The 23,970-nt window shown below is 41.0% G+C and overlaps 1 protein-coding gene and 1 long non-coding RNA gene across 3 annotated transcripts in view; both read right to left on the bottom strand.

Moving 5' to 3' along the window:
* RNASEH2B (ribonuclease H2 subunit B) overlaps positions 1 to 19,270 on the bottom strand; it is a 42,776-nt gene extending 23,506 nt beyond the window's left edge. For both annotated transcript variants that reach the window (XM_072850264.1, XM_072850266.1), the window contains exons 1-4: positions 19,111 to 19,270; positions 6,479 to 6,550; positions 2,809 to 2,916; positions 463 to 539 (exon numbers count right to left, since the gene is read on the bottom strand). In XM_072850264.1, the coding sequence (XP_072706365.1) occupies positions 463 to 539; positions 2,809 to 2,916; positions 6,479 to 6,550; positions 19,111 to 19,174 (321 nt within the window). In that variant the 5' untranslated portion in view covers positions 19,175 to 19,270. The remainder of the gene's footprint in view (positions 1 to 462; positions 540 to 2,808; positions 2,917 to 6,478; positions 6,551 to 19,110) is intronic.
* On the bottom strand, positions 11,261 to 15,948 carry LOC140648456 (uncharacterized). The gene is made up of 3 exons (XR_012041221.1): positions 15,866 to 15,948; positions 14,621 to 14,900; positions 11,261 to 11,546 (listed from the first exon to the last, which is right to left on the bottom strand). It is a non-coding gene; the product is annotated as an uncharacterized lncRNA (long non-coding RNA).
* Positions 19,271 to 23,970: the final 4,700 nt, after the last annotated feature.

Raw genomic sequence — 23,970 nt, 5'->3', positions numbered from 1 at the left:
ACATAAAAAGGCAATATTTCATTCAAGTTCAAACTGCCACAGAAATGTTCCTTCTTCCTCCCCCATAGGATCCAAATTCTTCTTTCTTTTTCCCTTCTTTCCAAAATGACTCATCTACTGATGCCTCAGAAAGGACACTAGCTTGTTTTACTCTGACGACATCTCATAATTTTAAATTCAATAGTTCTGGGATAGGCTCTCACAAAAGGACAAAAGAGATTCTCTGGTTCTCTTAAAAAGAAGGTGATTAGAGTTTGTTGAGCTTGCAAGCTGACTCCTGGAATATAGTTTACTGATCAAAAAACTTGATGCAAACAAAAATACTTCTGCTTTAAATGCAAATTAAATTTCCATTATTATGGAAGCCCCTCTTTGTAAAATTAACATAACTTCTGCAGAAAATGAAGTCAGAAATAATGTTTTATCCTGAGAATTCCACTGAAAAAAATAAAGCAGGCTTACCTCCTTGTCTGCCTTTATGAGGTAGTAAAGTATCAGAAATAAGGGGTCCATTGGTGTAACAAACAGCAGGCGCCCATCTAAGTGACAGATATGTAAAAGTAAGCTTAGTACCAAGAGGCACAATATATTGACATTTTTTTCTTTTAGGATGTTTTCAGGAGTGTAGGCAAGAAGAGGAGATTTTTTTTCAGTAAGTATCCCAATATTTTAATAAAATGGGCAGGAAAATAGTATTTGTGATTTTATATTAAAAATACAGAGAGAACTCAATTCTCAACCCTGCCAAACCAAAGCACAAGCTCCACTGCAGGTCTGCTGGCTTCACGCACTCCTACTTTTGCCTTTTTCTGGATTATATTAAAACCAGCAAAATTGAAGCTGCCCTCTATTGGCAGATTTGGGTGTAACAGAAACCTGTTTGGGATACCAGATATATCCAGTATACTCCACCTCAAACACTGGGCAAGGCAACACTGTGCTGGCAGAACAGGTAGGCAGGGCAAGAATGAATTTCAAGAGCTAGTTAAGTTAGAGCTGCCTCTCATCTGTAAGGGGAGAATCTGCATGCAGACTCCTAATAGACCAAAATAAACTTAAATGGATCAGAAAATATGGCTCAGTATGTTGTATTCAAAGTTACACACAAAGGAAGAACTTGGTCTCCCATTGAAACAGACACCTCTGCCCATCTGGAGCTCATTGCAGGACAATGGCTTAGTCAGACTTTTTGTATAATTGTAGATAATTGGAAACAATGTAACATCAAGGAAATTCACTAATGAGACCAAATAATTGATGACAATTTGACATTAATTAGCAAAGCAAAAGCAAATAATTTTTTTTGTTTTAAATCACATGATTAAGATAATTAAAGAAAAGGAAATCCTATTGTGATGGCCCTAAAACTAACAAAAGATGGGATGGGAAGAATGTGGTTTCGACAAAGCTGATACTCAATCTAACATCTGTATTACTAACATGATGCATTGTGTGAGGCAAAGCAAGCATCAGGACTACTTACAAACATGAAAGCTTTGATAATAAAACTGGAGGGAAAAAAAACCTAGCCACTTTTTCAAAGCTTCCATTTACATGCTTTCCACTGTACCTCCAGGAAGAGGTATTTTTATTTGTTCTGAAGAGTTCAGACTCACTATAGGTGTATAAAGACCTCTGCTCTTCTCTGCAGATAACAAGATAATTTGCTTTAACTGCAAACACACAGCTTTTTTCTGTTGTTCTTCCCTTGACCATTTCAGAGATGCAGCAGCCCTAACATTCAGGAACAGTTTTTCCCCCTGTAACTTTTAAAGAAAACTGAGGCGATGATTCCTTAAAGCAACTGTTTCCCAAGGGCCAAAATAGAGGTTAGAAAGGGAGGGGGAGAATACAATGTGGACATAGTTGGGAGCAGGGAGCAGACCCAGTCTTTTGGCTCACCCCCAGATGGAGCAAGGAAAAGCTCACAGACATACCGCTTGCATCGCCATATGCACCTGCAGAGGATGTTTAAAAGTTAATACACACTTTGGGATATTACCATTAAAGAAGGCATATGTCTGGTGGGGTTGCTTTTATTTATTATTATAAATGGCCTTTTTTCTAGTTAAAAAAGTACAAAATAAATATACCTTCATCTCCTGAATTAATACTTATTGCTTGGTCTATGGCCATGCTGGCAGAGAAACACTATTCTAATGACATCCTTACTGATAAAGGATTGTTAAAGCTGTGACAAGCAGTTACAGAAGTTTCTTCATTTTCAGAAAGGCGAGCTAGGATCAGAGAATGACTGGGACGGTATAGATGAGCTCACTTCAGTCAAAACACTGCAATGGCACCTTCAACAGCAGGCCTATCGTGAGATTCCAGCACTCACACAGAGGACTACAGAGGTAATTAAAAGAAAGCAAGATCATACATTCCAACGCTTGGGGCTCTAATGCACTCTGCTTAGCTAGCTAAGGCCTTCCAGCCCTTTTTCGCTCCTGTAGGATAACACACATTTTACTTACACTGAGGACTTGCTGGTCTGATTGACAAGGCAAGCTAAGTATTTTATGGCACTTCAGTTTAAATACAATTGAATGACTTCCCCCCCCCCCCCCGCCAAAGACAAATGAACATCTGTCTAATTGAGGCTGCCAAAGGCAGCCTTTTAAAGAGAGACCACAAAGCCCCCAGCCCTGGTTAAATCCAGATGGCAAATGAGTCAGAAGGTGGGGATGTGATGCAGCATGCCTCAAACAACTAGGAAAAACACCTGTAAATTTACTAGAAGAGAGAGGGAAGGTCTGTGTATGAACATTAGTTACAGTTGGGGGAAGGATATGTTATATTACTCACCTTGTTGAACAGTCTGACCTATAAACCAGGAACGATATTCCTCATGAAAAGCTTTTACTTCAAACAGCTGCTGTGCACCACTGTTGAATAAGTAAAGGGTTGCTTCCCCTGTTGAAAAGAAATCTGGTTTGTGTTTGTAAGCTTTCACAAAAATCAAAAGAATACCCAATACGTCTGAAGAATGTGCCTTATATACATACAGACACACAAACATACACACATTCTACATAAACTCACTACAAAGAAAACTCATACAAAGAAAACTATTATATACAGATGTTCATTTACCAGCTCTATAAACCAAACTGAATTTGAATCAATAAATAAGATGTGTGAATAGTTCATCTTACAACACAAAGCCTTTGATCCAAATCCAAATCACTCAAGAAATCAGCTTTTGTCTGTGCTGAAGGGGAAGGTGGAAAACAAGAAAATTCCCTCTCCTTCCATCATGTTTGTCTTCAAGATATCAGATTCTGGGTTAGGGGAACAAAAGTCTCAAACCTTCAAGTGACAATCTGAAATCTTTTTTTTTTTGTGTGCATCAAAATGGATTGCCGATGACTCAGTATGGGTAGACAAATAAGGTGAACAAGGAAGCTGAAAGAAGTTGCTTTGAAGTGCCCATCAGAATCTTGACAGTTTGGAAAGGAAAAGGAAAGCTTTATTTTAGGCCACCCCATAGCACAGCTCTACCGTTTCACATTAGTTCTGGGTTATAATGAAAGGGTGACGAATATGTTGCAAACAGGATTGGCATTTTCCATATCTAAAACAGGACGTTGCCAGAACTACAGAAGGGGCCACTGAAATTTGGTCAGCTCAGTCTGTTGGCTGGATTGGTCCTGTCTTGGTTATCAATCAATCTTCAAGAAACAAGAGCAACTACAACATGGCAGTCCTGCTCAAAACACATAAATTGCAAAGCTGCACTGACTTGCAGATCAGGGGCTGGCTCAAAAAAGTCTCAATGTAAGCCCCTGCAAGCTGGCGTCAGCACTGCTGTTCTCAGTCTGCAGAAATCCCTAGGTGCGGAGGGAGGTCAGCGAAAATAGGCAGACACATGCCTTCCCCAAAATGACTGATAATGCATTTTTCCCCCTTTATCCAAAAGGCTGACCAGATGTTTAACCTCACCTAAGGATATAGTTTCAGTTCTCTGATAATTTTTCTTTTGAGGAGGCGGGGGAAGGAGAGGAGTGAAGACTAGATATAAGGGGGAGCAGAGGTTTCAATCATTACCATGTGCTTCTCGACAAGGGTCTACACCATAGTTTGATCAGCACCAGACAAACTACTCACAGAAGTGCTCACTGAACAACTTAAGACTCCTACCAGTGAGCACGTGCCGTGGTTTAACCCAGCAGGCAGCTAAACACCCCACAACTATTCGCTCACTCCCCCCCCACTGGGATGGGGGAGAGAATCAGAAGAGTAGAAGTGAGAAAACTTGTGGGTTGAGATAAAGACAGTTTAATAGGTAAAGCAACAGCTGGGCACACAAGCAAAGCAAAACAAGGAATTCATTCACTACTTCTCATTGGCAGGCAGGTGTTCAGCCATCTCCAGGAAAGCAGGGCTCCATCACGTGTAACGGTTACTTGGGAAGACAAACACCATCACTCCAAACATCCCCCCCTTCCTTCTTCTTCCCCCAGCTTTATATGCTGAGTGTGACATCATATGGTATGGAATAGCCCTTTGGTCAGTTGGGGTCAGCTGTCCCAGCTGTGTCCCCTCCCAACTTCTTGTGCACCCCCAGCCTCCTCGCTGGTGGGGTGGGGTGAGAAGCAGAAGAGGCCTTGACTCTGTGTAAGCACTGCTCAGCAATAATGAAAACATCCCTGTATTATCAACACTGTTTTCAGCACAAATCCCAAACATAGCCCCATACTAGCTACTATGAAGAAAATTAACTCTGGCCCAGCCAAAACCAGCACAGCACGCTAGCCAAATGCAGTGGTGAGCTATGAAATCTTGGGAAAGGGACCATTCCTATTGCCTAACTCCAGTTCCTTTATTTATTTGCTTATGTTAAAAGGATAGTCATCACAGGTTCCCAACAGTGTCATTAGACAGAAACTCTAGGGGATGGGGAGAGAAGCTAGGCAGTTTTGCTCACAACTTTACCACTTCAATTAGTTGTTTAAGTCTTGTGGTATGGTTATTTCCCTTCTTTTAGTTCAGCACTTTGAAAAATGCTTCTTGTGGTACTTCTGAACTGCAGGCTGAACCCTAGTTTCTAGTCTTTGTAAGGGATAGAAATTTTGTCCTTTTCACCTGTCTATAAAAAGGACCATGCATACTTTTATTACATAAAGTGGTTAGCATGAATTCTATAGTGTGCTGAGTCCTTCAGTGTGTATTTATACAATATCTGGCATCAACAATGCATCTGTTAGACCCAAATGTAAGGAAAATACATTAATAGGGTGTTCTCAATTCAATTTTCAGACACTATACTTATAATAGGCTACATAACTGAAAGTTTATGCAGGTCTATAAATAAGGTCCTGTAAATTCTAAAGGAACACACCCAGGCAATCATTGTACTTTAGGTTTTCCCCAGAAACCTTTCCCAAAATCTCTGATTCTACAAGGTAAACAGATCCCTTCTTCCATAAAGAAAAGCAAATTAATATCTACACTTTAAAAAACGTAACAAATTAGAAAGCCAGTATAATACAGCAGGTGGAAAATATCCACAGCTATATATTCCCACTGTAAATCTGAGCAATCAAAAACCAGGTATAATGATAAGTAAGTGATTTCCATTCTGTATCTATTGTTTCTAATTATTTTTCTCTTTCAAGAACAAGTAGCAGTTACCATATTGTGATATTAAAATGTACCTGAAGACTTTAGTTACAAACATATACAAATATGAGCAGTGAATTTCAAAACAAAAACATAGAACTTAAATCTATAGAAAAGAAACAAGCTTATGAAAAGAAAAAAACCAGCATGAAACGTGTTTTTCAAACAAAATATGTTAACCTTAACAAAGGCTTACTGCAAGTTTCTGTGCAGTATCTCATACTCCAACTATTACATTACTCATATAATAATAACAAATCCTTGACAAAAAGAACAATCTGACTAGAAGAAAGTAACCGTGGGATGGTAGTGTCATTATATCGCCTGCATTTGCTGGTCTTTCCAATGTATTTTGCATTCAAAGTGCCTCATCATCTATTAACAAGAAAAGAGACACCACCACTTGGACCAGGGAAAGACGAAAATTAGATTTAAAAATGAAAAGACTCAAAAAGCTTGGTAAGTATAACTGAACCACTTCTTCTAACTCTGACTATTTATTTTATAGCATAAGATGAATGCTATGAAGCCTAAAATTGGATTAAAAAAAAGCCCAGACTCAACACCCAACACTGTAAGCTCCCCAAAACTAATGCACTTAAAAACAGAACTTAAATTACACCTCTTTTCTGTGCTGCCAATATTCCTGATGAATAAACAGTTCAACCAATTAAAATTATAAAAGAAATCCTAAATGTTTGCACAGCATTAACTATCTGGCATTACCAGCAGTATCTTTGGCACATAAGACTTATACTATCATCATTATTTCAGCTTGCAAAATATGAATCTTTTGGTGGTGAAGGGAATCAACCAGAACATTAAAGGCTCATGTCACAATTCCAAAACTTGCCTGTGCTTGGATTGCGCAGTTTTGTAAACAAAGGTTCGCTGTCAGGTGTCTTAGGGGGGTCAGTAGCAGCCTCTGTAGGGGGAGAGGAAAAAGTTATGAACCTGTAAATTGAGAATTATTTCATGCTCATGCTTCTCCAAGACATTCAGAATTAATTGGATTGATACTTTTTGAAAACTGACATATTTTCTGCCTAAAAGTTATATGCCTCAGCCCAAATTAATCCTACCTGATCAAGGCACCTAAATTATGATTCCAGACTTTCTGGCACTCTCTACCTGCCACAGGAAAGATATGCACCTGGGGATGATTTAGATTTTGAAAACCACTTCCCCCTAGAGAGCCTCAGGCAAGAGAGCTCCTAAGTTTGACATCTCAGTTAAGTGAGATGAACTGATATGTTGCCCTGATTAGTCACAAAGACAATGAGAATGCTTTGGTAAGTTAGGCCAAGCACAGTGTGGACATTAAAAAGTTACAAGTGCAAAAGGTAAAATATTTGTGGGAAGAAACAGAGTGGTCCTCTAAAGCTTTCAGGAAGACAGATTATGCAGGAATATGGGGCAGGAATTGTCTGGGTGGTTGTTACTTCTGTGAAAAATATGCACACTTGTTTATCTGTTATGTATAATCTTGAAAAATAAAGAGTGCATTTAATTCCCTCTACAGGAAAAAGAAGCTGAGAGAATACAGCACCTCTGGCTTAAGCCTCTGACAGTTTTTCTCTTTTCTGTGTCTTTAAGCAAAAAAAGACAAAAAGCAGAGCCACAAAAGTACGATTTCTTTGTGAAATTAAAAAAAAAATTAGAAAGGAAACAGCTCCCATAAGGATGCCAATTCAAGTCTGAAAAAACATCTTTAAGGAACCCCACTTAATTATATTCTATCCAAGTACTGTTTGTAGGGAAAGTCTAACTCATATTTATGAAAACAGCTTCCCACATCTGAGTGAAGAGCAACATGACAGCATCATCTTTCTTAGCTTGCACACTGCCAGTTCCGTCCCAATTCCTTTCATATAGGCATTCATTAGAGCAAGGAAACTTACTAAAGCATTTCACATACATAACCAGTATCCAGACCCCAGAGAATGGACTGACAGGGATCAGGCTGACGTTTGCGTTATGGTGCTGCTGAGGAAAGCAGAGAGGAGCAGCAGAGGCGGGCTGCACAGCTATTCACAAGAGAGGCTGTTGGAAGGAACAAAAGTGCCACATCGTCCTTCCCCTTTCAACAGCATTCAGGAGGTTTATGGAAAGGGAGATAGCACAGTTCTTTTCTATGGAAAACAGGGAAGTAGGGACCTCAAATACAAGCAAAAATAGCTGTCCTCCACTCTGGCTGAAAGCCTATCCCCAACACATCCGGAAAGGACAGGCGGAGTTCTCACAGACTATTCACTGGCACCTTAGTGGCACAAAAAGCCCCAAATAACCCTCATCTTTCACATCCACTCCTGGTTATTCAGTTGTGTCACAAACAGAAATTGCCCAGATAAAGACATAAGCAGGGCTTAAAAAGCAAGTGCATTTTGTGATAAAGTGTTGGAGGATAATAGTTCTCAGAGCGGTTTGGAGAATTTACAGTCATTTTCTTCCCCTGAATTTTAGCTGACTCTTCAGGTGGCTTGAAAAAGTGCTTTTAGAAGTTTCAATATAAGTTGAAAGTTTTCAATGGAAAAAGCCCGTATTTGCTAACCAGACTTGCTTCATATGCTGATACATAAACACACATGGTTGTCAAGCTACATTTGCCCTGGCAAAGGAGAACTTCAAATTTCTAGAGCTGTATCTATTTCAATTCTTGACCACAGTTTAACATTAGTGTATTTTTTGTTACTTTTTAAAACACTACGGTGATTAATGATAGTGAAAGAAATACACTGCATGTGTTTACTTTCATGTGTTTCATACGAACATGTTAAAATATACATACTAAATGTGAGTTTCAAAATTTAAAACAAAAAGCAAAACAAAAAAAAACCCAAAGGAACTTTTAGCACTCACTTGCTCTTTCTTCATGCATAGATTTATGAGCACTGGGAATGAGTCCAGCTGAGCCCTAAGTTGCATCTCATATAACATGAACAATTAAGTAGACAATCCTTCCTAATGTAGCTGTTTTTAATGAAGTTCACATCTTTATTTAGTTGATATGTTCTTTTCCTAACCTTCTAGTAACACACTGCATTTATCCATCCCTGATAAGCCTTGGAGACACCTGCACATAGGGAACACTCAGAGTAACAAACCCAAGGAATACAGTGTCCCATCTCTTCCTCATCGATCCTCTGTCTTCCCAACCCAGATAACTGCCCTCCATCACTAAGGCTTGCCCCATGCTATCCCAGGCTCAGCACCCTCTGCTCTGCCCCTTTGTATACACAGCCTGGCTCTGCAGCTGCCTTGGCTCAGCCAGTAGCTCTTCCCCATGTGAAGAGAAGCACAGCTCTGCTCATTTAGTTCTTTGGTCCTCCCCAAGCTCCATGGGGTTCATCACTGCACAGAGGACAGCACTGATCATACCCTCATGAACAGTCTGAGTTGCAGCCTTCAGTCCCAGTATCTCGTGCTGATGGGATCAGAGGATACGTCACATTCTCCACACAGCTGCCACAGAAGATGGTTTACCAGAAGGGACACGTACATGCATGCACACACAAAAAGAAGGGAGGAGTGGGCAAAGGCAAAAGTAGTTTCTTTGAATTTCTTTTACCTTCAGTTTCCTCAAAACGTAGGCAATACCCTACTCCATTTCCAGGAGCATCTGAGGTATATTTTTGTTACAGATTGGCTCTACTAGATGTCAAGTTGGCAGATAAAAAGAGGCAATTGGGAGAATGACTGCTTGGAAAACTGGATGCAATAGTAACGTGGCCTTAAGGGCAAAGAAGGCCCTATTTATCTGAATTTAAACACTTCATGACTAGGAAAATGCTGAGCAAGGGATTTTTGAAGTTAGGTGCCCAAACCTAACTTGTGTGTGTTCTGGCCTTTAGCCAGGAAAGGTAACTGGATTTCTTTAATGTCATTACATTTATCAGTCCTTGTATTTGGGCAAGGATCTCTTATAGCTAAATAAATAAAGACTTCTTAAAAAGCAGTACTGTAGCAATTTTCTACCAAAACTAAGAGTGAAACTAGGTCTTTTTTTTTTTTTTTAGTCTTAAGGTTCACATCCAGATAAGAAATAATCTTACAGAAAATAAGCAGACAAAAGGGACATTACAGGAAGAACTTTTTTGTTAAATCCTAAAGGAAAACATCGGATGATTGCCACTACACTTACTACAACAGTTTCCATAGCTCAGCCCTGAGAAACTTGTTCATCTACAAGAATAACAAGTGAGAGAAGCAAGACCTTTCTGATTGAATATTATACTCCCTACCAACTATCTTGCAGCTGTAAGCTGCAGTCAGTACAGGTCAGCTTACTAACAGATTTGCCTGTACACCATGCTATTCTCCTCGGACAACGTTCACTACAAGGATACAAAAACCCGATACAAGGGTACAGAGGGGCTCAATTAATCCTGTCCCAAGGAGGCATCTCAATTAGCAAGCCACTCTCTAAATTGCCAGAGAAGACAGATAACAGGCACTTCCAGGAGACAGCTGAATCCACCTAAAGCCTAAACCCACCTATTTCATCCCCTGCAAGTATATGCCTGTGTCTTTATCGAGCTTACAGACACCTCCAGCAATGCAGAATGAATCCGGATGCAGTACCGCTACAGCCTTACCAGAGGAGGGAGTTCTGAGGTAAGCACAATGCAAGACAATTAAATGCCAACACTGGGCTGATAAGTATGTCTACTTTGCTTAAGAGATAGTCTACTGTTCATTCACTATTAACCAAATCACACAAAGCCCATCTAAAAATGTGGGTGATATATCCATCAGTTGTACTGGAGCCTACAGATGGAACCTCAGAATCCTGAAGCTGAGCGAGAGAGACTATAAAAGCTTAAACAAAACTTTCCATTACAGAACAGGAGAAAAGCCTATCATATTTTGTGGAGGTCAGACATACAACCAGGCAAATTCTATAAAATACATAAACAGAACAAAGTGAAAATGAACCAGCCGTCAAAGGATTTCTGGCAATAATTTCTTCCACAATGGATAGATATGAGGCACTAATGAATCTGGCCATTAAGGAAAAAAAAAGTGTTAGCTGGTACAGCAACATGAATAGATTGGAAAAGAACATAAAACTCCCACTAAGATCTAGGAAACCGTTATGGATGATGCAAGGTCTATTCACCTTTTTTTAAAAAAAAAAATTGCTTATAGAATACTATATATAACATACTAATATCAAGTTATATGGAATTCCCATTCAAAAAGCTGCCAGCCAAGCAAGCAAAAAGGCTGTAAATATCTGTCAATTGCGTAAGAGGAAAAAACCCTCTGAGAGCACAAATTTCCCTACTACCATCACCCTGCAAAAAAACAGGATTATTTAAAAGTCTGGAAATATAAAGTTAAAATTTCATTTAAAAACAGGTATTAAACCATACGTCACCTACACAAGTCTTTTCCATTCCCTTCTTAACTTCTAACTATGCATGAAAGGTGTGTCAGATAGAGACATTATGATGAAGCCCATTAAATGGACATTTTATGGAAGACGTTAAACTATGTAGCCTAAGGGTACAGATATGTTAGATCTAATAATCATTTTATGTTCTTTTTAGAATCAGTCAACCCTGAAGTAAATGGTTTTAATTCAGTGCCTGTGTCCTCTGTCCTGCAGCATACCCTGAAAAAAGCCCAGTGAAAATTAATTAATAAATCCAGTACTTTGTATCAACCAAACTTTTGTCAATTTTTATAAGTTACAAGGTAATTAACTATTAGCATAATGAATGAATTCGGGCATGCACAGACTCAGGATACAGTTTCATGAATGGCTTCAAATGACCAAAGATCACAGGCCATCGAAAAGCGCAGTCCTTAGGTCCCCACCTCTGCTCTCCCCCTGTTGCGCACTTCTGCTGCTTTCTTTCCATCAAAACTAGCAATCTCGTGGCCATACAGCAAGTCGGCTCAGTTCACTCATCCAGCTGAGAAACAACCAGTCACAAAAAAGAAGTATTAATTTTCATCCAGATCAGTAAGCTATTCTCACTCACCATATAGTTACATGGTCACCAGAACAAAGGGACAGAACCCATGGCAAGAGCAGATGGCATAGAATGTAACCCACTCTGTATGTGACACTGGGGTCTTTGACCAGGGTAAGCTAATTAGGAAACTAGATTGTATGTGACTTCACAGAGGTGGGAAAGCAAGAGATGAGCCACAAGACTACATTGTTGCTTCCTTGGCTTACAATACTCTCAGGGGAGTACTAAATGGAACACAGCTCAATCTACCTCTGCAAACAGCCTCTTTTGCGGGTGCTTACATGTAAGGTATGGCTTTGCACTTGCACACACTTGATTTTTGGAAATATCTTCTTAGTTGTTACTCAGTTATGTTAACTTGATGTTACCTCACCACCTTACCCTCTCCTTGACCATACATAATACTAGCTTCAGTGAGGGGACTTTTGCCATGCCTGCTGTAAAAGATAGAATGGTTATCAGTTTGGTAACCACGGCATTTATTATTTGGTGCCCTGGGGAAATAATGTTTAATGTGACATAATTTACACCCCTTAAAGTCTTTCTGGCTCCCATGTCACCTGAAAATCCTATGATAAAACACAATGATATCTAAAAATGGCACTGTTTTCTATCTTGAGCAAAACTTCACATGGAAATGCTACTAGACAGTTTGCGTAGTCTTTTGCTCCACTACACAGCCATGCAATACAGCTAAATATTAGGACTTCTGCCTGCGAGCATCTTTTGGCTTCCCCTTATGCTGGCACAGTTCACTTCTTAGGCCAAAAGAACATGTTCATGGACTCACTGGCAGCAATGGACAGTACTAACTCATCCGGTACCAAAATCTAGATACTAGGCAGGTCATGCAGGGGTTTGAGCTGAATGAAGGAGAGGTCAATCTTGAGAAGTTCAAGAACAGGTTATCACTGGAAAGGATAAAAACTTCAGACTTCCCTTCTCAATATTTATAGGGTCAACACTGGTGCAGCTGTATTACTGGCTGAATCAGCCCTATTCCCATGTGCAGAGAGGCCTAAGTTGGCATAAGTTGGTCTCTTCCAAGCCAGATGGCAGAAAGCAGAAGTAGGAGATGGTGTTACACATTAAAACATCTCTTTTCAGTTACTTTATTTGCTATGCTTCCTTCTGGCTCCTTAGCTTGCCAGTTATATCTGCTTTATACACAGCTGAGCTCAGTATGCCTTTTAAGAGATGACATATAAGAAATGGTGCAAATTACCTGCAGGCAAAAGGCTTTGTTCAGGAGATACAAACACCAATTTAGGGGGAGGTTAAGTAAAATATGCCCACGGAGTGCTAACTTCTAAAATAAGCGTATTCACATTCACCTTATTAAAAAGGTATATAAACATGTGCACATATTTTATATGATCTTTCTAATGTTTTAAGTTAGCTGTTAAAAAACATACATATTTGTTTATTGTAAACATTATTTCCAAGTTATCTAAATTATTCTGGAAATATTAATGTTCAAGTTTCCTGCTCAATTTTGACAGTTATTACAACTTCTGAATTAAGCTCCCTAACATCCCAGCAGTGTGGTCTTTTTTGTAGCAGATAAATTGAACTGCTTTTTAAATGCTAAATAAAAGCATGCATCAAAGCATTAAGTGCAAGGTGTGAGAATGGAAAAAAAAAATAATATAAAACCTGCCTACTTCAGATTTTAAAACAAATTACTCCTATGCATTAAGTATTCCACAGTTTCTTTTGCTATGACATCTTCTCTCAACATGACCCAAAATTTTCAAGTCAAATGCTTCCTCTGTTGTTGCATGGAGACAAAAGTTCCTTAGTCTCATTTGAAAGAATGAAGGATTAATTTAATGTGTGCTGATGCCCTATGGTTTGGCATCACAGTCCATTTATTTCTGCCTCCATCTGAATTTTGGCATATATGAGATTTGTTCAAACAACTTGCCAAGTCTAATGTGAAACTGCTCCTTTTATTTTTAAATAAGTAATTCCTAAAAATAATAGGATTGTTAAATTTCCCTCCACCCTTGCAATCCTTCCAGTGCTATTTATATGGCAGTTCCTATAAAACAATAAAAAAATCTAATCAATTTACTGTTTAAGAAAACAGCAGACTGAAAAAATGTAGTCAACTAAACTTGTCTAGTTCAGAAAAATAAAGGTTGAAAATAATTTTCAGTTTGCAGCTAACCCCTACCTCTCTTCCTAATACAGACAAACACAGAACAAATTAAATACAGCAGTCTTAACTTTAGGTGTAGAGCGGAACACCAGACTTAGAAAACTGCCTTCAATTCCTGACCTCTTTGCTAAAACCAGTGAAGGCTATAAATAGTTCCAGTTCTGACATAACACCTATCCTTGAGAAAGTGTACTGAAAAGAGACTGCCCTTCGCACCCATCCTGTTAAGCAGCTAGTGTGATTTCAGTTGCTATTGGTAAGACCAGTTTGAAGCCATTACATAAGAATGTTTATTTGTTATACAGAGCCCAGATCAGATCTATGTCATGCACAGCAACTTTATCGCAGTATTTGAGGGTTTTCCAGAGCCCTGCCCTTAGAACCCTACAATTAGGTGGGGTCTCAGTATTACTCCTCTGTCTAGAAAATAATTTCTAGTTCACACGATTTTCAGAGAAAACATTAAAAATGGTAGTTCCATGGGCCCAACTCACAAAGCAAGTAGAAATTTCCTATATGCATATAAAAAAATCTCATTGGTTCAGGTAGTAGGATTTAAAAAAGAAAGTACATGAATACTCAGTAAACACAGACAGACTCTCCTCTACTAAAACACATCATTAGCAACTTTCTAGCTGTGAGATGGCCAGGTTTTAATCCTCAGGAGCTACTTCTTTTCCCTTGTACCTGTTCAGTAGCTAGACCAATACAACAGGAAGCCTGTATAGGAAGCTCTACATTCTCAAGGGTAAAGGGGGGCTTGGATACATGGGTAATATAACATCCCTGATTATTCAACTACTATGAGAAATGCAGAAAAGCACAATCTGGAAACTCGGCCACCCACCAATGAAGTCCATGTGGGTCCTTCAGGACTTATTAGCACTTTGGTGTCTCTGTACCATGATTCCTCCAGAACTCATTCGGGAGGTCTTCTTAACCATCGACGTCAACTACCCTGCACAAAGCAAGTTCAGATCCGGATTTCCAGCCAAGCTAATAAAATCCCCTGGAACGTGGAGCACAGTACAGAAACACCCAAGTGGGTCTGCGCAGAGCCAGCTTGGATCCATCAGGACTTATTAGTTCAGACACTGTCTGAAAGCAGCTGCACTGCAAAGCTGGTCCTGGAAATAGCAGAGATGTGTTAACATGGCACAGCACTTGAACTAATAAACTGTTAGTGCTGAGCTGAGTCTGCTCTAGGCCAAATCTGCTGCCTGTATATCCACAGCATAGTTAATCTGCAACTGGAGAAATTGCCCAAAGAGTTGACTCCATTTGAAGCCCAGCATGCACAGCTCTACCCCTACCCACATGCCCAAGTTTTCTGTCCTCATCACCTCCCTCCATATGACCAATCCCTCCAACTACCCTCTTCCTGTTTGTTCATCATTTTCTTTCTCGACTATTCACATTCATTTCTCAACCTTCCTCTAAACGTCCATGATAATGCTGCACGATGTACACCAACGGCTTCCAGCCTTTCAGGCGTGATTAACATGGTTACCACCCTCTCCTCATCCTACCTTCTCCACCAGACCAACACTTCCTAACTCCTCTCCCCCTGACTTCTGGCTTCTCTCCTTGTCCTGCCCTTGGCGTTTCAATCCCTGACATAGGAACAATTACGCTTATAAAAACAAAACAAAACAAAAATATGATTGTATTGGCATATCAAATTATCCTGCCTCCATGGAAATAAATAAGCATCAGGATGAGGGCAGGCTACCATTTCTAAAGGTGAAATTTGCTACCTCACCTAGAAGTTATGTACCAGCCAGCCCAGATATGACTGTCTAAGGCTCTCCTTTCCCTTTCCTACTCTGACTTCCCTTGTGTGACTCTCCCATGCCAAACAGCCCGAGTGTCTTGGTATGGCAAAGGGCTGGTGAGAGCAAAGACTGTCAGGCTGCTGCTAAGAACAGTGAATGAGGAAAGAATGCCATAGGAAAGAATGAGGGTAGGCAAAGACTGACTGAAATGAAGCACAGGGTGACTGGCCTGCTGACTGAACATCAGCTCTGCCTCTCAGCTCAGGCAACTCTCCTCCTTCCCACCTTCACCCACCTCTATAATCCATGCAAAATACCTGCTGAGCTGTGTGGTTTGTAGCTCTGTCCTATGATGTGTAGGCATGAGACGGACACTAACGATCAAAGTTTTACAGCACTGGAAATATAATGATAGAGTTAACCACCTGAAACAGAAAATGACAGTCTGGCCCTCTAGAACGGCTCAAGAAGGCTTGGGATAACACACATCATCGGTAAAACAACCACACCAACTGCATTACTTCTCTAACCATAATCATGACTTCAACAAAGAACATGGGCAGTTCTACCTGACAGAGGAGATTCCTTGTTTCCCAGCTGTTTCCAGAACACTGAAATCAATATAAAAATTAAGAAACCAGAAACAAAATTGAAATTCATCTCCTCAGTCATCAAACATGCTCTGAACAGCAGAGCAGCAATTTATTGTCTATGCAATATAACGCAGTGTATAAATGTGTACTGAAACAAGGAAATTAGTAATAATTTTATAACCTTCAATACTAAAGCAGACAAGCATACTCTGCTTACTTTCTATGGCAATTAGAAAATGAAATCTGCCTGCTTTTTAGCTGCTGTGTTCCAGATATCAACCCGATGTTGTCAGCAGAAGTTCAAATAAGAATCTCACCTCTTACATGTGCTTTTTACACAGTTAAAGTGTTTCTACATGTCACATAAGCAGCAAAACCCCAGTCAGAGACTTGTGCAAAATCAGACAGATTCTCAGAACGATGTAATAACTAAGGAATTGGAGCAACACATGCATCATCGTTCAGAACTCCAGCCATATCTTTGCCTTGTTCTAGGAAGCTACTGTTGAACCTCTAACAGTCTGAACGATTGAAAAATACTGATACTTAAGAAAGCAAGTTCCAGTTCTCATTGTTTTACTTCTGTATTTCTGACAGACCTCAGACTTTTTTAGACTAAAGATATCTAGCCTCTTTGCAGAACTAGTCACCATCTCCATCCATACAGGAACTTTTAAGATGTCACAATCAAAGCAAGATGAATGGCATATATCCAAGTGGAGATGCTATTAGGTTGTGTAGGATGGTATACATTATTAACCTTACAAGCTGTACCAGGAGGCAGACTACCCAGGTGAGTAGTTCAAACTAACTTAAGCACTTGAAACCGGGACCTTAGAAAGTGCCTTTATTACCAGAAGTTTTGGAGCTTCTTGCATAGCATTAAAACACACCATGCTCCTTCCTCCCACTATGCCCAGGATAATGGCCACAGATACAAGAAGATAAATAGGCTATTTACAGAAGGTGTTGGTAGACTTACTAATAAATGGTATTAAACTGACATCCAGCACCAGATCCTGCAATTATTTACACCAGTCGTTTTTATGCATGTGCGTAGCATAATGCCATGCAGGTATTATGAAGATATGGATTGCCATATGAATAAAATTTAACATAGTCAAAGTAATTTTTGTTATAAATCCAACTGCATCCACCTTCACTCGTAAAAGTCATCAGGTCTTCCTACTGCTTCATTCTGCTAAATGGCCAATGAAGAACTTCTGAGATCCATTCAACAAAGCAGTTAAGAAATGCAAAACTTTGAAAAGTGACAGACATTAACTTCAAAAATATATTTTCTGAAAAAAATGTTAAAACCAAACTAAAATCATTAAATCTATTTCATTTCAGCAGTCCTATTCATATGATTGGCAAGTCTCATCAGCTGTGGAGTTCTGAAATTATCAGCCACAGACTTTTTTTAAAATCACTATGTGCTTTGAGGTTCTACTAAGGCTTAATAAACTTCCTTACAGGTCTGGAGTACTATATAAATTTTGTCAGAGCTGTGCTGGCATAACTGGTAATACAAACTGTCTGGCTTCATGAAAGTTACAAGCTCTGGCTCCAATCCTGCAAACACTTACTGAAGAATTTAACTTACTGCACAGAACTGACTACTCATGCATAAGTTAAGCATATTTGTAAATATTTGCACAGTATGGACATCTGTTGGCATAGCCAGTCATCTGATACAAGATTCAGCTTTAAATCCTAGTCTGCAGAGAGTCAATATTAAAAAAAGAAATTCCTCGCTTATAAATTCCTTTCTTAGGCATCAAACATGTCAGATACCAAAGGGTGGAACTGAAAGTTAAAACCAGAGGAAGAGAGGAATCAGTGAAATCATAACAATTGGTTCTGTTTCTCATGTAACTAGAGAAGCCTGGTTTCTTACAGATGCATGTCTCAAGACAGAGCTCCTGCCTTGTTTTTAAACTTTGCTGAACTAAGCTCTCGCTACACCTTCCCTTCAGTGTGCCATTTATAGCATTTCTCACATCATCGCAGGCATTTCCACAAAGCTCATAAAATTACTCCAAAGAGCTCCTCCTTTTTATCAGGTTTGGTTGAAATTAACACTCAAAAGTTTTGGGTAGGGTAAGAAACAGGCACAGGACAAAGCTGACCCACAGATAATTGTGGAAGTTGCATTTCCTTAGGAAATCAAACTAAAAAAAGCACTTATGAAATGCCTCCTTCTTACTGTTTTGGAGTATGAGCACATCCTGTTTCACTCATCCTCTTTAACACAGAAACCTTCTGTGATCTGTGAATTTAAAATTTTAAAACCTGATACACGACAGAAATAAATGTAAAGGGGGAAAGGCATCTTTCCATTTATTCCACACTAAGTGAGAGAAACTAAGCCTACAGTGTTTAAGGCCTTGTGCATACTGCATCTGCTGAGCTGCCATGTGGAGGTCTGCTTCTTTAGCCTATAGAGAGGAAGAGCTCAAGAGATCTCACTCTGGCTTAGGACTTATGGTTTTCAAGAAGTTTGTTTTAAAGCTGAGGCTTAGGGCACTAAACCGCTTCCTTCAAGAAATGCAGGAATGGTGACAAGAACTCTCTTCTACAGCTCCTCTCCCCACAGCTCACAACGCTGTTTGCAAACCAGGGGCGAGCTGACCTCTGGAAAACCCTAATGACACACAAATATAAAACGCACAGATGCAGTGAAAGAAACAGGGTCCCTGGAGAGGAGAAGGGGAGTACTCTGTAGGGCCTTGAGTAAAGGCTGTGTCTCAGAACGTCCTTACCACACCAGGGCTGGGGCTGGCTGCACACAGCAGCCCAGAGACCTGCCCGGCCCTCGGCGAAAGGCACCCGTCTCCTGCCCGAGCGACGGCCCAGCCCCGCCGCGATGCGGGCGAGCACCGCCAGGGCCAGTCAGCGGGGCGCGGTGGAGAATGAGATGGGCGCTGCGGCAGAGCCTGTCCCACCTCGGAGCCCCGCTGAGTTACCTGGTGCAATGAGCACCCACTGCCCAGGGTGCGCGTCCGCGGGACGCTGCTTCGCGCCATGCATGCTCCGTACGCCGCCGGCCGCCGCCCGCGCTCCCGCCGCCGCTCCCGGCGCCGCCGCAACATGGCGGCTGGGGCGGGGCCGCACGGCGGGGGAGGGGGAGAAAGGCGGGAAGAAGCGCCGCGCGCTACTGCCCGCCCGGCGGCCGCGCGCCGCGCAGCCCCGCGCGTGGCGGCAGGACGGCGCCACCCCGCGGGCAGAAGAGGGGGGCGGGCGGCAGCAGGGCACCGAGATGGCTGGGGCTGCGCTGCCGCTTCCCCTCTCCCCCCCTCCCACGTGAAAGGAGTGGTACAAGCCATCGCGGGCGGGACAGAGAGCGGCAAAGCCTCTCCTCTCGGCCCAGGGGTCCGCGGGCTGTGGGGCGTGGGGGGCGGGAGGCGGCGGGGCGGGAGGGAGGGAGGCGGCCAGTGGTACGGAGTCCCTCGGAGCCTCTCTTGCTGCTCTCGGCCCAAGAGTGGGCAGGCAGTAGGGCTGGTTTCCCATACACCTCTTCCCCCTCACACCCCAAGGGTTAGCAGGCTAAGGGCTTCCTTTTAACCCTGTCCCATCGCAGGCCGGGAGGTGACCGTTTTGCAGGGGTTTGTGGCAGACGCTCGGGCGGCCATAGCTGGGCGGTGCCTGCCACTGCCCCGTCGCCGCCAACCCCTGGCAGGTGGCAGCACCTCTGCCGAAAGCTTTGGCTTGAGGGGGGCACAGCTTCGATTAAGCGTGATGAGTTTGGACCTAAAGGCAGAAATGCAGGGCCACGGAGATGATTAACAGATTTGAACATCTGACGTGAGGAAGGGCCGAAAGCTGGGGCTGTTCAGCCCGGAGAAGGGAAGGCGCGGGGGGAGGGTCTTAATCCATGTACATAAATACCTCACGGGGGGAGTAAGGAGGATGGAGCCAGGCTCTTATAGTGGTGCCGAATGACAGGGCTCGAGGCAAAGGGCACAAACGGAAACGCAGGAAATTCCATTTAAACATAAGAAAAAATGCCATTAGTGTGCGGGTGGTCAAACACTGGAGCAGGATGACCTGAACGACTGCAGAGTCTCCATCCACGGAGATGTTAAAAACCCGACTGGACATTTCCCTGAGCACCTGCTGTAGCTGGCCCAGCCCTGAGCAGGGAGCTGGACTAGACCCTCTCCAGAGGCGCCTGCCAGCCTCCACCGTTCTGTGAAACTTCGGTTCTCCAAGGCTGGGCATGGGCAGAGCCAAAGTCCTCTCATAACAGTCATCCTCCCTGGTGTATAATATGATCCTGTTAAATAGGTCCTATACCTACAGATCGCACCAAGGAGCCGTAGTCACAAAATAAGATCCGCACTTATGCGTGTTTTCATACACGTGTACATATGTACATAAACTTAGCTTTACCAACACAAGAATAGGTTGATGGCCACTGTCCCAGAGATTTAGGAGACATATGTTATCGAAAGTATTAAAGTATATGTATCAATTGTAAATCTCAGAGATATGAAAAAAATATTAAAAACATACTAATATGTATGCCCCAAAACAGAGCAGAACTAACCAAGGCCAACATATGCAAAACAGCTGAGTTGATGTAAGGCTGAAAAAAATAATTTCCTGAAGTTTGAGCATATACATTCGTAACTCTGAGATTACATTAATCTAAATTGGGTTTATTTTAATTTTCCTGCTTTTTTTCCCCGCTTGAAGTAGGACAAGATCTAAGTGCCAAAGACCACACCACACCATGTGTTTTGAAGAAGTCCCCACTGAAATCACTTGTTTTCAAAGTGATTGCAATTTGCCGTAGCATATGCCTGGATTGCAACATTCACTGATGGGTCTTGTAAAACCCTCCTCAGTACTTGTGTTAGCAAAGAGAGAAAGAGGCTCCCGACTGCTCCACTGTAATCCGTACAAGAGCATGGGAAGAGCAGAACAGAGCTGGTTGCTGTGTTTGGAACCTTCCTAGAAGGAAAGCCTTCCATATGGAGAAAAGGTTCTGTAAATAACAACAAACAATGTGGCCTCCAGTCCTGAAAATGACAACGAATCGCAGGCTGTTGTACATCGCTGAGCTCAACAAAGCTCTGGAAAAGTGGGGAATCAGGCCCTGCAAGCCTCCAGATGCAGTGTGTGTCAGGGTCAAGTCTAGAGGCGTAACCTGCAGTTGTTCCAGACATCCTATTTCCTCCCCGACTGTGGTGTGTGATGGAAATGTTATAGCAAACATTGCTGTACATTGCTGTACATTTACAAACATTGCTGTACATTTACAAAACTGACTTGTTAAGCTCACATTTTCCAAAGCACCGATCCATCCTTATTTAGACACCTGGTAAGCAAGATAATTTTCAGAGGTGCTGAGTACTCCTAACATCAGTTAAACTGAATGTACGTTCCAGCTGTTCGTTTCTTTGATTTATGAGCGTCTCCCACAATCTCTAGATGCACATTGGCCCTAGGATCTATAATGTCCTTTTCCAGGAACTTTCAGATAGAAATGTTTTTCTCAGATACTTCAAAATGCCCCAAATGAAATTCTCAAATGGGCCTGAATAAGGTCTAGAATGACATCAGTTTTGGAATAAAAATAATGCCGTAATTTATCCATATTAAATATTTAAAACTTTCTGTTGTTACTCATGCACATTTGAGACGTACTAGCTGTCTTTATAAACAGAGGATATACTATATCATTATAAACAAAAGATATACTGATTAGGGATTTCTGTCAGAAGCTGATGATACTAAAATCTTATTTGCTTAAGAATTAAATACTTTCCCTCCAGGCTTGCCAACATTTTAAACCTTAGTGATATCTCCCAGAAAGAAAATGCTGAAGTTTAAAACACGAGACTGATCTGAACTGCTGTGGTGATATCACTGTAAATACTCAATTCTTAATTTTACACACATGGGTATTCTCATTTGGGTCCGTATGACTCATCACATCCAGAAAGCTAAATGCATGCAATATGGGACTGCATCCTATCTGAGGACAATCGATTTACACATTGGAGAGCCATTTGATGTGCGTTCAGTCTTCACCTGCACACTGTCCATTCATTCATTTCTGCTAGGGCTGCTTCTCATAATCCAAAGGTCTGTGCAAATGCAAGCATCCCTTTTTGCCAAACAAAAATTACATACTTTCTGCTGCCAAAGAAATGCTACCTTTGTCTACCTTCAGCTGCAGAATGTGGACATTCCTTCCTCCTCCCCTACACGAGCTTTAAGTGAAGCAACTTTTAAATCTTGCCGGGAGCAAGAAACGAAAGAATGTTTAGAAAGAAGTGTGATTCATTGTTAAGTTGAGGCTGTCATTTAAAAGACAAAAATGTTTCCACTTATGATGATGTTTCATTTTACAGTGTTTCAACAAACAAATTACATTTATGGGCCAAGTTTATCTATTTTGTGCCTCACTGGTTCAAACATTTACATGCATAACTTTAAATCCATTGACCTGCACATTTAAGGGTCAGCTGTATGTATGCAAGAGTGTTACATTTCGTCCCAGTAAAAGGCCTATTGATAAGTGTAACTTTAGCTCATGTACCAGGATAATTATGATTCATTTTAAGTTATATCTAGTTTGAAATGCTGTTTCTGGTTCATCACAGGTCAAATTATTTTTTTGTTTGGTTTTATTCAAAACGTGTGGCATTGAAACAAATGGAAAATATTTTATTCAGTCTTTTTTTTCCTTATTTTTCTTCCTATTAGACAAGAATCACTCCCCTTTAGCCTCACGACTAATGGTGGCTACACACAAAAAAAGAAAAACAACAGATAAATACGAAAACTGAAAAGCCTAATAAAACTATATAAGGAAACATGAATCATGCTTCATTATACATTAAAATAAGCTCATTTAAATGACAAACGGTATATTCTTAGTGTACTTTAACAGAGCATAAACCGGGGATGAAGTATCTGTGCTCTGACCCACCAAAGCAAATCATAGTGCTTCCTCTTTGTGTGACCAAAAATACTCTCTGATGTGACTGAAATGTGGCATCCACCTCCCTCAGTTCAGGTGATGGGATCATCTCGGCACACGTGCCTCGGCACAGTCTCATTCTGTGGCAGGAAAAATTGCCATTTTGGTCACATGAAACACACACATGCTGGCACATAGGAGGGAACAGGTCCAGGTGTGCAGTCTTCTTGTCCTCCAGAATAGGTTTGCTTGCCTCACAAAACAGTTTCCCAACCTCATTTTTTTAAAACTCAAAAATACTTAAGAGCTGGTTAATGCCTATATTTAAATCCTAGTGACCTTAGAAGGTTCTGCTGTGACTCAAAAGAACAGAGGTGGCATTGGCCAGAAAGAACACATATAGGCATTACAAATTTATAAAACAACTCTCAAAACCATGTTTGAATTTCTAACTGAAATTCCAAGCCAATTTTTCAAGTTGAAAAATAATTATTTTAAATAGTTCTTCATGACAGTATTCATCTAAGCAAGTACTTCTCTTACTGAAAATAGTCCATTTTAAGGAACATCACAGTATTCATTTAAAAGCATTCAGGCAATGATGAAAAAGATACTAACCAGCTCTGAGCAGAAATCGCTTCGTCCTTTGCACTAAATAAGGTTGTGTCACACCTATAGGTAACAATTATCAATTTTTGCCTTAACAGAAATAACCTACTGGGTTCCAAAGTTTGCCTGTATGTCAGGTCATATAGGAGTAAGGGAGAGAAAAGGAAAGAAATCAGAATTAGATGGGGAAATATAGGCACACCCACAGAAATCATGGGATTCATATTGCCTAATTTTAGACTGTAAATATCTAGCTTCAAGCTGATTATTTAGTGTCTTTTTA

Source organism: Ciconia boyciana, chromosome 1 (genome assembly GCF_034638445.1).
Source record: "Ciconia boyciana chromosome 1, ASM3463844v1, whole genome shotgun sequence".
Lineage (NCBI taxonomy): Eukaryota > Metazoa > Chordata > Aves > Ciconiiformes > Ciconiidae > Ciconia > Ciconia boyciana.
The sequence above is the reverse complement of the archived record's forward strand: the minus strand, read 5'-3'. Positions and strand labels throughout refer to the sequence as shown.